This window comes from Plutella xylostella, chromosome 22 (assembly GCF_932276165.1).
Source record: "Plutella xylostella chromosome 22, ilPluXylo3.1, whole genome shotgun sequence".
Classification (NCBI taxonomy): domain Eukaryota; kingdom Metazoa; phylum Arthropoda; class Insecta; order Lepidoptera; family Plutellidae; genus Plutella; species Plutella xylostella.
The window spans coordinates 12,577,436-12,590,804 of record NC_064002.1 but is presented as its reverse complement, the minus strand read 5'-3'; the positions used below and the strand labels follow the sequence as shown (position 1 = coordinate 12,590,804).

The following is a 13,369-nucleotide window of genomic DNA, read 5'->3' as shown; positions in this document are numbered from 1 at the left end:
TACGAACATACATAATATTTTCATAGATATATTGGCATGGAACAGTTAGTATACCTATTTCCTTAAACGTATCTCTTAATGAAATTCTAGACCCTAATACATATATGGCTCGAATTGCTCGTTTTTGCAGAACAAAGATTTGATTAATGTCAGCCGCTCGTCCCCACAATAGAATTCCGTAAGACATAACACTATGAAAATAACTAAAATACACAAGCCTGGCTGTATCTACATCTGTTAACTGTCTAATGGTTCTAACCGCATAAGCTGCAGAACTCAATCTACCGCTTATCCTCTCAATATGGGGTCCCCATTGCAACTTTGAGTCAATTGTAATACCCAGGAATACCGTTTCATTTACTAACTCTAGCTTATCGTTATTCAATGTCAAATATGTCTCTACTTGTCTTACATTAGGCAAAGTGAATTTAATACATTTTGTTTTCTTGGAGTTAAGAGCTAAATTATTTACAGTGAACCAATTAGCAACTATGGAAAGAGTACTGTTTGCATTGTCAAAATTGACTTCTTGTCGCTTCAACTTAAATATAAGTGAAGTATCATCAGCAAACAGTACTATCTCACATAATTTATCTACAAGAAACAAGAATGGTCCTAAAATCGAGCCTTGGGGAACACCCATACTGACAGGACAGCCAGCCGAACGCACTCCATTTATGTCAACTAGTTGAGTTCTGTTGCTCAAGTATGATTCCAATAATGTAAGAGCTTTGCCAGTTAGCCCATAATATTTAAGTTTCATAAGTAGAGTGGCATAATCCACACAATCAAATGCTTTCGATAGATCGCAAAATACACCCACAGCATCAAGACGTTCCTCCCAAGCACTAAATATGTGTTTGACCAACGCGACACCAGCCTCAGTTGTAGATCGACCTTTGGTGAAACCGAACTGTTGGTTATGGAGAAGGCCGTGAATACTAAAGTGCGAAAGCATTTGATGCAGCATAATTTTTTCAAATATTTTACTCAGTACTGGCAAAACTGATACAGGCCTAAAATTATTGGGATCATTTTTCTCACCAGATTTAAAAAGCGGTATTAGTTTACTAAGTTTCATCAAATCGGGGAATACACCGACCTCAATGCATCTGTTAAAAAGATTAGCCAAGTGGGGTGCTAGGATATCAATAACATGACTAATAACTTTAACAGACATGCCCCATAAATCTTCTGTCATTTTTAAATTTAATTCTTTATAAGTGGTAATTATGGTCTGTGTATTTATACCATGAAATTGAAAGTCGAGATCGCAAGGCGGTGCATTCCCTCTTAGCAAACGTTCAGCTTCAGCGCAAGATGAATCAAGGTTCTCAGTTGTAGCTATCGGTATACTACGGAAAAAATGTTCAAAGACGGAAGCCACTTCTTCACTAGATGAAACAATTTTATCATTAATTTTAAGTTCAAAATTTAAATCACGTGGTTTATTCTTCCTGGTTTCAGTATTAATGATATTCCATACGGTTTTAATCTTGTTATTAGAGTTTTTAATCTTTCTATTTATATAATCTGATTTAGCTTGGTGGCAAACGGCTTTGAATATCTTTGTATATTTCTTTACATAATCTCTAAAGTTATCGTCATGAGTAAATGTACGCTGTTCATAGAGATCATATAATTTACGTCTGCTCTTATAAATTCCCGATGTTGCCCAGTCATTAAGACTTAGTTTACATTAGTAAAATCACAATTACAGTAAATATTGTCAATACAAGTGGCTGAGGTGGGAGTAATTCTGGTAGACATTACTTAAATTATATGACTTGAACAAATTAATTATACAACATTTCATAGAAGTCTCAACTAATAAATCAATATTAAAATCTCCCACCACGACCACCTGTTTTGAGCTCTTAGATAAGATGGTAAGACTATCCTCCATCACTTTCTCAAATACTTTATAGTCAGAAGAGGGGGGCCTGTACACGCTTAAAATTATATACTTGTCCATCTCAACACAAGCTAGTTCAGCTATTCTTTCGACCGATAATTAATGATTAAACGAACTTACCTGTACGTGAAGTTCTATCATAATTATGCGAGGGCCTCGTCCGAAGGGATTACAAAATTATAACACTTGTAGTACCGCTAGCGGTTCACCACTTCACACACTTTATTTGAGGGTAAGAGTTAAAAAAAAACTGACGTCACCAAGCTCCGCCTCCTACCCGGTCGTGTCATTTAGTTTAGAGTAAGCATATGAACCTACATAAAATATTTCACCACACCATGGGATGACTTTTCTTGTAAGAAAAAACGGGACGGGTGGGTTGCTAATCCCTTCGGACGAGGCCCTCGCATAATTATGATAGAACTTCACGTACAGGTAAGTTCGTTTAATCATTAATTATACTCGGGCCTCGTCCGAAGGGATTACAAAATTATAACACTTGTAGACTTTTAGAGATAGAGTGAAATATTTTGATTTATGTGAATATGTATTTACTGATAATCATCTAAGGTTACAGTTTATTACATAAGGTAGCATTTAGGTAACATAAATTAATCACCTTGATTTGATGTTTCATTAACAATAGCTCTAGCAAAAGAATCATTACAGTTTTCTGGATTTACATAACTTATGGTTCTATTATAGAACCGATAGAATGTATTAGAACTACCACTCCAGCCCGCAGTTTTCCTAATTTGATCTAAATTAATACCTAATCTATGGGCCGCTGATGTGGCAGCGTGCCTTGTACTGTGAGCTGTGAATATATTTACATCAATTCCGCTGTCATTCATTGTTTCTTTCACCCAACGACTTAAGGTCTGAGAGCTTACAGCTTTATGCGGAGGTCTAAAACTTATGAATAGGTATTTCATTATTATTTCTTAGAGCATCTGTCTTTTCTAGATATGTTAATAAAGTTTTTACAGGACATATTTCAGGTTGTTCCTCGAAAAAAGGCAGGACCAATATTGGTTGTAGAGAACCATGGCGTGTGGTTTTCAAAAAATCTGGTATCTTAATTGTTACTTTAGTTGCAAATTTTTCAATATTTTTTATGTTAATTTTAGATAGTGTCTGGACACGGTGTGCTGTCAACAAGGCAAGAAGCGTGACAAGTTTTTTAGAAATATTTTCTAAGGAGATCATATCATTTGGGTATAGCTGCCGTAAGTGGCTGATTACAATCGAAGCATCCCAAGTTACGGAATACTTTGGTAAGGATGGTCGTAATCTGAATACTCCCCTAAAAAACCTCTTAACTCTTTCATCTTCTCCTATATTTATATTGAATTATCCTATATCTATATTATAATGAAGTTACCCAGGTACTGCAGCGCGAGTGGCATGTTCGCGGACGCCAGGGTCCCGGACTTCTATGCTGTCCTTCGGTTTCGTTCAGCTGCTTTTTGGGAGAGGATTAGGAACTCTAACAACCGGATCCTAGAAACGATTAGTTCCAACCTTGATAACGGATTTGTTAGACACTGGTTGGCCGTGCACCGTGCTGAGAATGGAAAATTTTAACTGATCTTAGCTTTATAGATTAGTTATCATAGGCAACATATTATGTATAATTTAATTTAATTTTACTATTGTATTTGTATTTTAATGGGTCTTACCTGTAAATAAAGAACTTTATTATTATTATTATTATTATATTATTTCCCATTAAAAGAGCAATTGCAGACCTACAGGAATTTAGAGTTCCATAGGTAGCACCCGTGTCAAAAAGATTATTGAGGAAGTATATGATCTGAGGGACCGAAACATTATATAAATCATAATTATTTTCGTTACAAAAGTGAAACCAGCGTTTTAAGTAAACATCGTATTGTCTGAATGAATTTTCAGACAACGATGACATCATGACATTTATAGCAGAAGGGGGAACACTCCTTCTCAACCACGCCGTCCGCATAAGAGTCCTGCCACCAGGGTAATGTTGTTGTGTATATTGCCTTTGCTAGAATGAAAAGAAATAATAGGATTTTGATTATTCGTAAACACAATTGGTTCTGTTAGTAAAAGGCTTTTAAAAAGTGGGTACCACGGCTGCGTGGGCCAAAAGGGCACTACCACAACACCCCTAGCTTTATCTGATATGATCTTTCTGAGCATTCTTAGAATAATGGTGAAGGGAGGGAATGCGTAAAACTTTAAATCAGTCCAAGAAATTGTAAAGGCATTGATAGCCATTGCATCGGGATCTCTGTGCCAAGAGATAAAAGTTGGGCATTATTTATTTATTCGGCTAGCAAAAATGTCTATTTGTGGTTCACCATAGGTTGATACAATTTCCTGGAATGCCCAATCTGCTAACTCCCATTCAATGTCTGGGTGAATGCGTCTAGATTCTGCATCAGCAGTTATGTTGTCTTTAGATTTTATGTATGAGGCTATTACATATATTTGCTCACACCATTGCCATAATTGTGTAGCTATGTCTGTTAGGTGTGGATACTGTACGCCGCCCATTCGGTTAATATATGACATAGCCGTCGTGTTGTCAACACGTAGTAAAATTTGGCAGTTATTAAGATCTTTGGCAAACACTTTTAAACCAATAAAAGCGGCTAGAATTTCCAGATAATTAATATGGTGAGTTAGATCTTGGGCACTCCACAACCCGCTGGCCGTCTCACCCCCACATGCAGCACCCCACCCTGTATTTGAGGCATCTGAGAAGATTTCCAGATCATGTTTATCCTCTCTAATCCTGCTGACAGGATTCTGTATTGCATTATACCACCATTGTAAGTGAGGTTGTATTGTCGCGGGTAAATTCATGTACTTATCGTAATTATCATCAGAATTTAAGTTTAAATATTTAATACGTTCAAAAAGTTTCGTATATAGCCAACCGTACTCTACAGCTGGGCATATAGAAACTAATAAACCAACTAATCTTGCGAAATCACGTATTTTGCATCTATGAATAGAAAAATATTGCGTAATTTCGAATTTTACGCGATCAATTTTTTCAATAGGTAACGTGATCTGGAACTTTTCAGAATCTAAAACAAAACCTAAGAAAGTACATATCTTGCTAGGTATCATACAACTTTTCTCCTTATTTATTATAAATCCGAGAGACGTTAAAAGTTTAAAGGTTTGTTTTGTATTATTCAAACATTCCTCATAAGTTTGACTAGTGTTGCCCAAATTCAGTCTTGGTCTTGCAGTCTTGGTCTTGTTCTTGCGTTTTTGCAAGACCAAGACCAAGAACAAGACCGCGTATTTTTAGCAAGACCAAGACCAAGACTGACCGTGCAAGACTTGAGCAAGAACAAGACATAGCCTGCAAGACTCTTGCGTCTTGCAGAGCGCTATTTCACTGAGTAGTTAGGTGTAACAGTTCGGTGTATAGGTAAGTACGCTTAGGAATTCTATGAGATGCAAAAAACTGCATCAAAGAAAATGAAAAACTGGACCTATGCGCATTACGACTAATACCATAAACATAGCGAATAAAAAAATATCTATTAAAATCAAAAAGTAAACTTTAATAAATAGTAATAGACTAATAGGTAATTGCAAGACTTGCAAGACTCTTGCTGCAAGACCAAGACCAAGACCAAGACTGGGAGCGCAAGACCAAGACCAAGACCAAGACCAGGTGTATTGGCGCAAGACCAAGACCAAGACCAAGACCAGGTGTATTGGCGCAAGACCAAGACCAAGACTGGCTAAGTCTCGTCTTGTTCTTGCATTTGGGCAACACTAAGTTTGACCCATTAATCAATAGTCATCTAAATAATTGATAGATAAGAGTGCAGCCGAACGGAGTATTCGGACTATAGGTTTCATTATTTTAGTAAATATGTAAGGCGCGGTACTTAAACCAAACGGTAATACATTGAATTCGTATAATTCTTCTTCAAATTGAAATCTTAAATACTTTCTAAAATCACGATGTATATTTATAAAATAATATGCATCCTTTAAATCAATTTTTGTCATAAAACAGTTTCTTGTGATTAATTTTAGCGCTGTACGTAAATCTTCAATTTTAAAATGTTCTGTATTAATGTATTTATTTAAATTCTTTAGATTTAAAATAAACCGATATTTACCGTTTGGTTTTGGTACCAAAAATACACTAGATAAGAATTGTCCTTCTGTATATTGACATTTTGAAATGGCTCCATTAGATAATAAATTATTTATGCACTCAAGATAACAATTTCTTTCCTTATTATTGTATTGTGCCATAGTTGGACCAGATATTTGGTTTACAGGACCCGAGAACGGAATCTTGTAGCCCTGGATGCAAGATAGTACTAACGAGTTGTTAGTAATGAGTGACCATTGGTCATAGAATAACGTTAATCTGCCAGCATATTTTACCGGATCTAGCGGCGGGAGCGCGGCGGCTGCTGACGCGACGCTCTCGATGAGCTCCACGGCTGGTTCCTGCCTGGAGGCGGGGGCGGGAGGGGATTCCTCGTCTTCGGATGATTCGGTTGTTTCCGCGGAGGATACGGGCCCTTCCAGTTTAAATTCCTGGATGTATTGGATGTGCTGGCACTGGCAGCAGCTGGTCTTTTATTTACTGGTGGTTTGGGTGCTGGTATTCTCAGATCAGCACTTGACCTGTTTATTACCTTGGCCGTTTTAATGGTCTCAGCTAATGCTTGGCCAAACAAGTAGCTATCCGGCTTAGTTTTCTGAAGTTGCTCTTTCATTTCCGGTTTTACTGATGAAGTAATAAAATTTCTTCTCAATATGGAATCATTATACTGAGAATCACATAATAGACGCTCTGCATCCATTAGCATCTTCACTGTCTCCGAATCTGCGTTAGTATTCGTTATCAGTTTATTAATAGTCTGGCTTATACAAGATATAGCAGTAGCAATTTGTTTTTGGCGGGCTTGAATGCCTTTATCGCGTTTGGTGATAGCAGCGGAGATGGCCTCAAGTTCCACATTTAAGGAAGGTGCATTGATTAGTTTGCAATTATTCGGAACAAGATACTTCTGAGTAATCTCTTTCCGAAGTTCCTCAGTCAGCCCATGAGTAGCGATATGCTCCAGTCTTATAGCCAGATCTTTTTGGATTTCAGCCCCATATGTATTAGATATAGTTGGGTCATCACCTAATATTTCTAGAATCGCATCATCCAAGACGGGTTCAGCAGGGAGGGGCTGTGGTTCCTCATCTAGGTTAGATAAATCGAGCATTTCGATAGGTTGGCCACTCGGGCCTGCCATGTGAGCATTGTCGGTGGTAGTAGCCGCAGCAGCGGTGCCTACAGATGATGGTCCATCATGGGCTGGGGTATTATGATGCTCTGATGCAGGAGTATTGAAGGTATGGTTGGAAGGTATCGACGACCGAATGGCGTAGTGGTTAGTGACCCTGACTACTGAGCCGAAGGTCCCGGGTTCGATTCCCGGCTGGGGCAGATATTTGTTTAAAGACAGATATTTGTACTCGGGTCTTGGGTGTTGATATTTATATTTAGTATCTATCTATGTATTTGTGTAGATATATCAGCTGTCCGACACCCATAACACAGGTTCTGCCTAGCTTGGGGTCGGATGGCCGTGTGTGAGATGTCCCCACATATATTATATTATATATATATTATATTATGGTCTCCGTCGAGGAGCTGGGCAACATTGAATTCACCAACATTGTGGTTTTCCGTTTTTTCTGGTACTGAAATCGAATGATTTCAAATTAGTTATGAAACAGACCCAGAGTTCTGTTCGCTAAACTAGTTTAGTGGGTAGTTAAGTTCCAAAAAACAAAACGCAAACCCAAGTAGTACAGTTACATATTAATTGAACATTAGTTAAGAAACAGTCCTAAAATACTGTTCGCAAAACCAATTTTTGTACAAAAAATTGAAGTACAGTGAAACTATAAAGTCCTGAAATTAAATGAGGGCACTGCTATCTTTCATGTAGCAACCCTATATAGCGAAACATAACTGACTTTGATACTTGAAATTTTGCCTGTTAACTTCCTACCTATTTATATGTATTTTAAAAACAACTTACCATCCACAAAAAAGCTCTTATACAAGCTAGAAGGTGTTAATATGAAAGCTAATAGTGAAACCAATAAATATTTATTTAGATAACGTTATTACATCTGTATAAAAAACTGGATCTATTGACGAAGGGCACACATAGTAAAGACATCAATTTCTCTTTTTGGACGGCCAGTTCTGTTTCTTCCAGGAGTTAGGAATATTCCATATTTTGCCCTTTTTGGCACGCTGGTCCGATATAACTATAAAATAAAATAAAAAAATCTTTTTGAGTTACACAATGCCCCCCAAATTCACACAATGTGAATTTAGTAAGTAAACAAACATATATCTTCAAGTATCAAAATGTTAAGGTTTGACTCAACTGAAACCAGATGAAACCTACAATCAGTGGTATGTAAACAATGTTCGACTTGGGCTCTAAACCTAGGTTTATCGATAAATGAAGCGTTGGTACTAATATAAAATGAGTTATTACAATTTGTACAATGCTACATACCCGTCATAGACGCTGTACGAGCGTGAACATCCTCCAAATTCGACAAAATGTGTCCAGCTTGATGTTCCGCTAAGCATTGTATTAAAACTCGATAAATAACTTCACTAGCTTGACTACGAATATTTTTCTTCATCTTCCTAATTGCAACCAAGCGTAAATTGTTGCTTTTATCTAGATTATCCTTATAATTAATAAGAAATTTAAAAAAAACAGCCAACCGCCTATTGACATAAACAATTGTTATGACTTTTATGTTTCTTTTCTAATGGTGCCAGGCTCCTGAAAATTTTAGTTCCTCAAACATTAATTTCAGGACTTTATAGTTTCACTGTAGGTAGGTAGCCTGTGGCCTGCTAACTGGATATTTTGATGATAACACTTTCAAGTATATTTATTAAGCTACTTCTCATAAGCACTAACCTTGTGAATTCGAGCGTCGCCGGCTGCTTCGTGATGACGATCGTGAGTTTGATCGACTTCGACTACGACATCGACGCCGCAATTTTTTCTCCAACCTTTTGAATTTTTTCATTAACTTATCATAATCACTATTATCATTTTTGCGTTTAGGCATGATATAAACACTTTTTAACGTCCGGTAACACAAAATTTAACAAGAGAGACACGAAAAGATGTGTTCGTGGCGAGCACTAAAAAGCGAATGACACGACCGGGTAGGAGGCGGAGCTTGGTGACGTCAGTTTTTTTTTAACTCTTACCCTCAAATAAAGTGTGTGAAGTGGTGAACCGCTAGCGGTACTACAAGTGTTATAATTTTGTAATCCCTTCGGTAGAGGCCCGAGTATAATTTTACAATATCTTTCCTATCCTTACATTTTAAATTTTTCTTTACAAATATTAATGATCCTCCTTTGTCTAACGATTTCCTATTAAATGAGCTAATAACATTGTAATTTTTTACATTAAAATTCATGTCATCATTTTTAAGGTGATGCTCAGTAATACAAATTATGTATATGTCGTATTGTTCTAAAAATAACTCTAGCATTAGAAGTTTGCGAGAAAGCCCCTGAATATTCTGGTGTACAACTCTCAGTTGCTCATCTCTTGTCGTGCATGGCAGTTTAAATTTACATTAGTATTACTACTAACTATCGTTGGTCCTACTTCTGTTATACTACTTATAACAGGGTCATAAATATTGTAAGCTAACAATTTAGCTATCTGTCGCTTATAAAACTTAGGTACAAATAATGTACTCTTGGTCAAAATAAAATTGTGAATAAATTTATTTGTATCGAAATACATCATCTGTTCCCTATGACCAAATGTCATGTTAAATATCAACATATTTAACTCATGTATCTGAGTGTTCTGCTTATGAGACCGTGAAGCGGAATAGGGAAAGGCACAGATTATCGTTTTCTTGATTTCCATGGTAGAAAGGGCGTCATAGCATCTTATTAAGTCATTTTCTGTCACATCTCATCAGCCGACATCGGCTGTAGTAGCTGGCTCGTCGTTGCAGGCTGTACTAGCTGGCTCGTTCACATGAAGAGTGCAGGCTGGTGGCAGCTGAGTGTCAGTTAGTAGGACACTACTCGTCGCGACGGCGGGCTCGTTGTTGCAGGTTGTAGTAGGTGGCTGAATCTCATCAGGGGGGCAGGCAGATGGCAGCTGATGTAGCTGAGTGTCAGTTGTTAGGACACTGTCTGCTGGCTGCTGGTGCTGTTCAGGTGAAGCACTCTGGTTGAACCCCGAAAGAGGTGCCGACATCTGGGGACTGGTGGTTTTATCCCCAGAGTATGGCGTACGGGTACTATTTAGGGCAGACTCTAAGTTGACCAGTCTGCGCTGCAACATTGCCATGATGGATGTTGAGTGAAAGACGCATGTTATACGTATGTTCAATCACTGATTTATTTCTATAATTAATGGTATTTAAATAAATGCATTACGTTCATGTAAAAGGTATTTCCGTATTGGTCAGCATTATTATTACTATCTAATACGGATGTATAATCTATCTAATGTGTACGACTGTACAGTGCTCCAAAATTGATAATGCGCATAGAAATCTTTGACAGATCGGTTGTTTTCGATTATGTGATATTGAGTCCTATTTCTTTGGAACAAGGTGCAAAATGCAAGTGTAATTTTTAAGGCTCTTACGATTTAATGTTTCGGATGTGAAGATCTGCATGTGCATTATTAATTTTGGACAAGTGTACGTGATAAACGATACAATATACCATTCGATTCTCCTTGAAATAGGCTTTCTAACAATCCCTGAAATTTCAATTTCTATTCGAGCTTTGAATGCGTTATAAGTAGGTAAGTACTTTTAAAAAAAAAATTGTTGGTATTGTTTAGTTTTTTTCTTTATTTTAACTACCTAGTTAATGTAGTTAATAGATTTTGACTACAGCTCACGGTTAAAACCAACATCAATACTGTAGCATAATCCGAGTCAAAAGTGTCCCGAATTATCGTGAATTGTACCGATTTCGACTCACAGAATAATCAAGATAATTATTCTGAGTGTAGAAGCCTTAATATTAATATCGGCGAGTTGAGGGTAGACGATAATATCCACGTAAGCGAGCAGCGCGTGAGGGCTTTTCACCTTTTTGTGAGCAGCCGCGGTGCGCAGACGGAGAGAGAGGGAGATATCAGTGTCGTCACTTTCTACTTACCTTTTATCTCTCGTTTATGATTGATAAGTTATAGGGGAGACCGGGGACAAAAGTAACAGCGGGTAGAAAGTAACAAAGACTCTGTGGACTTCCCCAATAGCCTTAACGTCCCAAGCTACAGCTGGTAGTTAGCATGCGATGCCCCCCGCGCATGATATCATTTTCCGCGCCCGTGCCGCGGTGCAAGGTTGTTTTAGTGAGCATTTCGTGATTTTACACACCAAAAGTAAGTTTTTTGGTGTTTATTCATTTAGTGTTTACGTAGAATTCAGATGCCAAGAACCATATGACTATTTGTTCATTGATTCATTATAAGATTGTCTGTAGGATGTCATAAATTGTTTTTTTCAAAATCAAAATCAAAATCAAAATCATTTATTTGCATGAACGTAGGTACACAAAGATGTTACAGAAAAACAGAGAAGACCTGCTACATTCTACCCTTGTAGGGCGTGCAAACATATTATTAGTGTGAAAACATGCATGTCTGAGAATAAAATTGTAAATGTCAAAGATATACCTAAATAATAATAAAAAAAATATTAGTAAATAATAAACATGCATGTCAGTAGGTATTTACATTAAAATTTGTCATTAAAAAATTCATCTATACTATAGTATGTTTTGGCTACTAGAAGTTTATTTAGTTTATGTTTAAACAAATCTACATCATCAGTCTCTCTTATTTCTTTGGGGATATTATTAAAAATTCTAGTAGCCATCCCGTATACACTTTTATCGAAGAGCGTTGTTGCTCTCGAAAATGCACTGACCTTATATTTGTATCTTTCACTTCTATATGTATTAAAAAGATTAAGATTGTTTTTTACAAATAAGGAAATTTCTAAGATGTACAACGACGGTAATGTGAGAATTGACAGCTTATTGAAATAGGGTTTGCAACTATCTCTTCTTTTTAGCCTACATATAGCACGGATACATCTTTTCTGTGCTACAAATACTCTTTCCTTATCTGTTGAATTGCCCCAAAATATAAGACCATATCGAAGAGTGGATGCTACGTAAGCGTAATATGCAGTCAATACTGTAGCCTGTCTAACTACTTTAGATAGAATGTATAGTGCGTAAGAAAATCTATTTAACTTTGTACAAACTATTTCAATTTGGTCTTTCCATGTTAGGTGGGAGTCTATCTGAAGTCCTAAGAATTTAGTACTACTTATAGACGTCAGTGATTTCCCATTATGTGTAATATTTAGATCATTAGATTTATTAGTATAATTATTTTTAAATGTCATTATATTAGATTTGTCTATATTTAAGATTAAATTATTCAATGTCAGCCAATTAATTATATCGACTAAATTATTATTTATGTTATTTTCAATGTCTTTTGAATTATTACCCGTGTACACGACTGTACTGTCATCAGCAAACAGAACTACAGGATAACCGATAGCCTTGGGAAAATCATTGATATAAATAAGGAAGAGAAGTGGCCCTAGAACACTTCCTTGCGGGACACCATATTTGACAGTTCTAAGAGTCGATGCATATTCTGTAACTGTCTTATTTGTTTTGTTAAGTCTAGTAATTTTTGTTTGTTGCTTTCTATTATAAAGATATGATTTTATTAAATCTAGAACATTTCCTCTAACTCCGTATGAAAAGAGTTTCCTCGATAATATGTCATGATCAACGTAATCAAACGCTTTTGTCAAGTCCATATATAAAGCAGTTACTAATTGCTTTTTGTCAAGTTTGTTTGTAACTGTCATAAGAAAATTATAAATTGTCAAATTAATATTTTTATTTTTTCGAAAGCCAGCTTGTTCAGATGCAAATAGGTCATGTTTTTCAAAGTAGCTATAAATGCATTTATATATGACCTTTTCGAATATTTTTGAAAAAATGGGTATCAAAGCTACAGGCCTGTAATATCCCATTTGTTCTCGGTCAACTTTTTTAAACAATGGTTTAACAATTGATATTTTTAAATCTGTCGGAAAAATGCCATGTTCAATGCATAAATTTATAATATAGGACAAAACTGGACTTATTATTGTAGCAACATACTTAATGACTTTAGTGCAGATTTTGTCGTAATGTTTTCGGATAACACGTGCTGTTTTAAAGTTATTTCGCCTGATATTTCAAAAATGGGGATGGGTACAAAAGTAACAGCTCGCGGCAGGACAAAAGTAACGAATTACTTACGTAAGTTTGCCATGTCACATTATAAAATTTTATTTTTTGTTGTTTTGATCAGATAT

General features: G+C 36.4%; 1 protein-coding gene across 1 annotated transcript; it reads right to left on the bottom strand.

Moving 5' to 3' along the window:
• Window positions 1-5,724: 5,724 nt before the first annotated feature.
• On the bottom strand, window positions 5,725-9,285 carry LOC125490307. Its single transcript, XM_048629144.1, has 2 exons — window positions 8,965-9,285; window positions 5,725-7,292 (listed from the first exon to the last, which is right to left on the bottom strand). The coding sequence occupies exons 1-2, from the start codon at window positions 9,050-9,052 to the stop codon at window positions 6,331-6,333; spliced, it is 1,050 nt and encodes a 349-aa protein (XP_048485101.1). The 5' UTR covers window positions 9,053-9,285; the 3' UTR covers window positions 5,725-6,330.
• Between the last annotated feature and the right edge of the window lie 4,084 nt (window positions 9,286-13,369).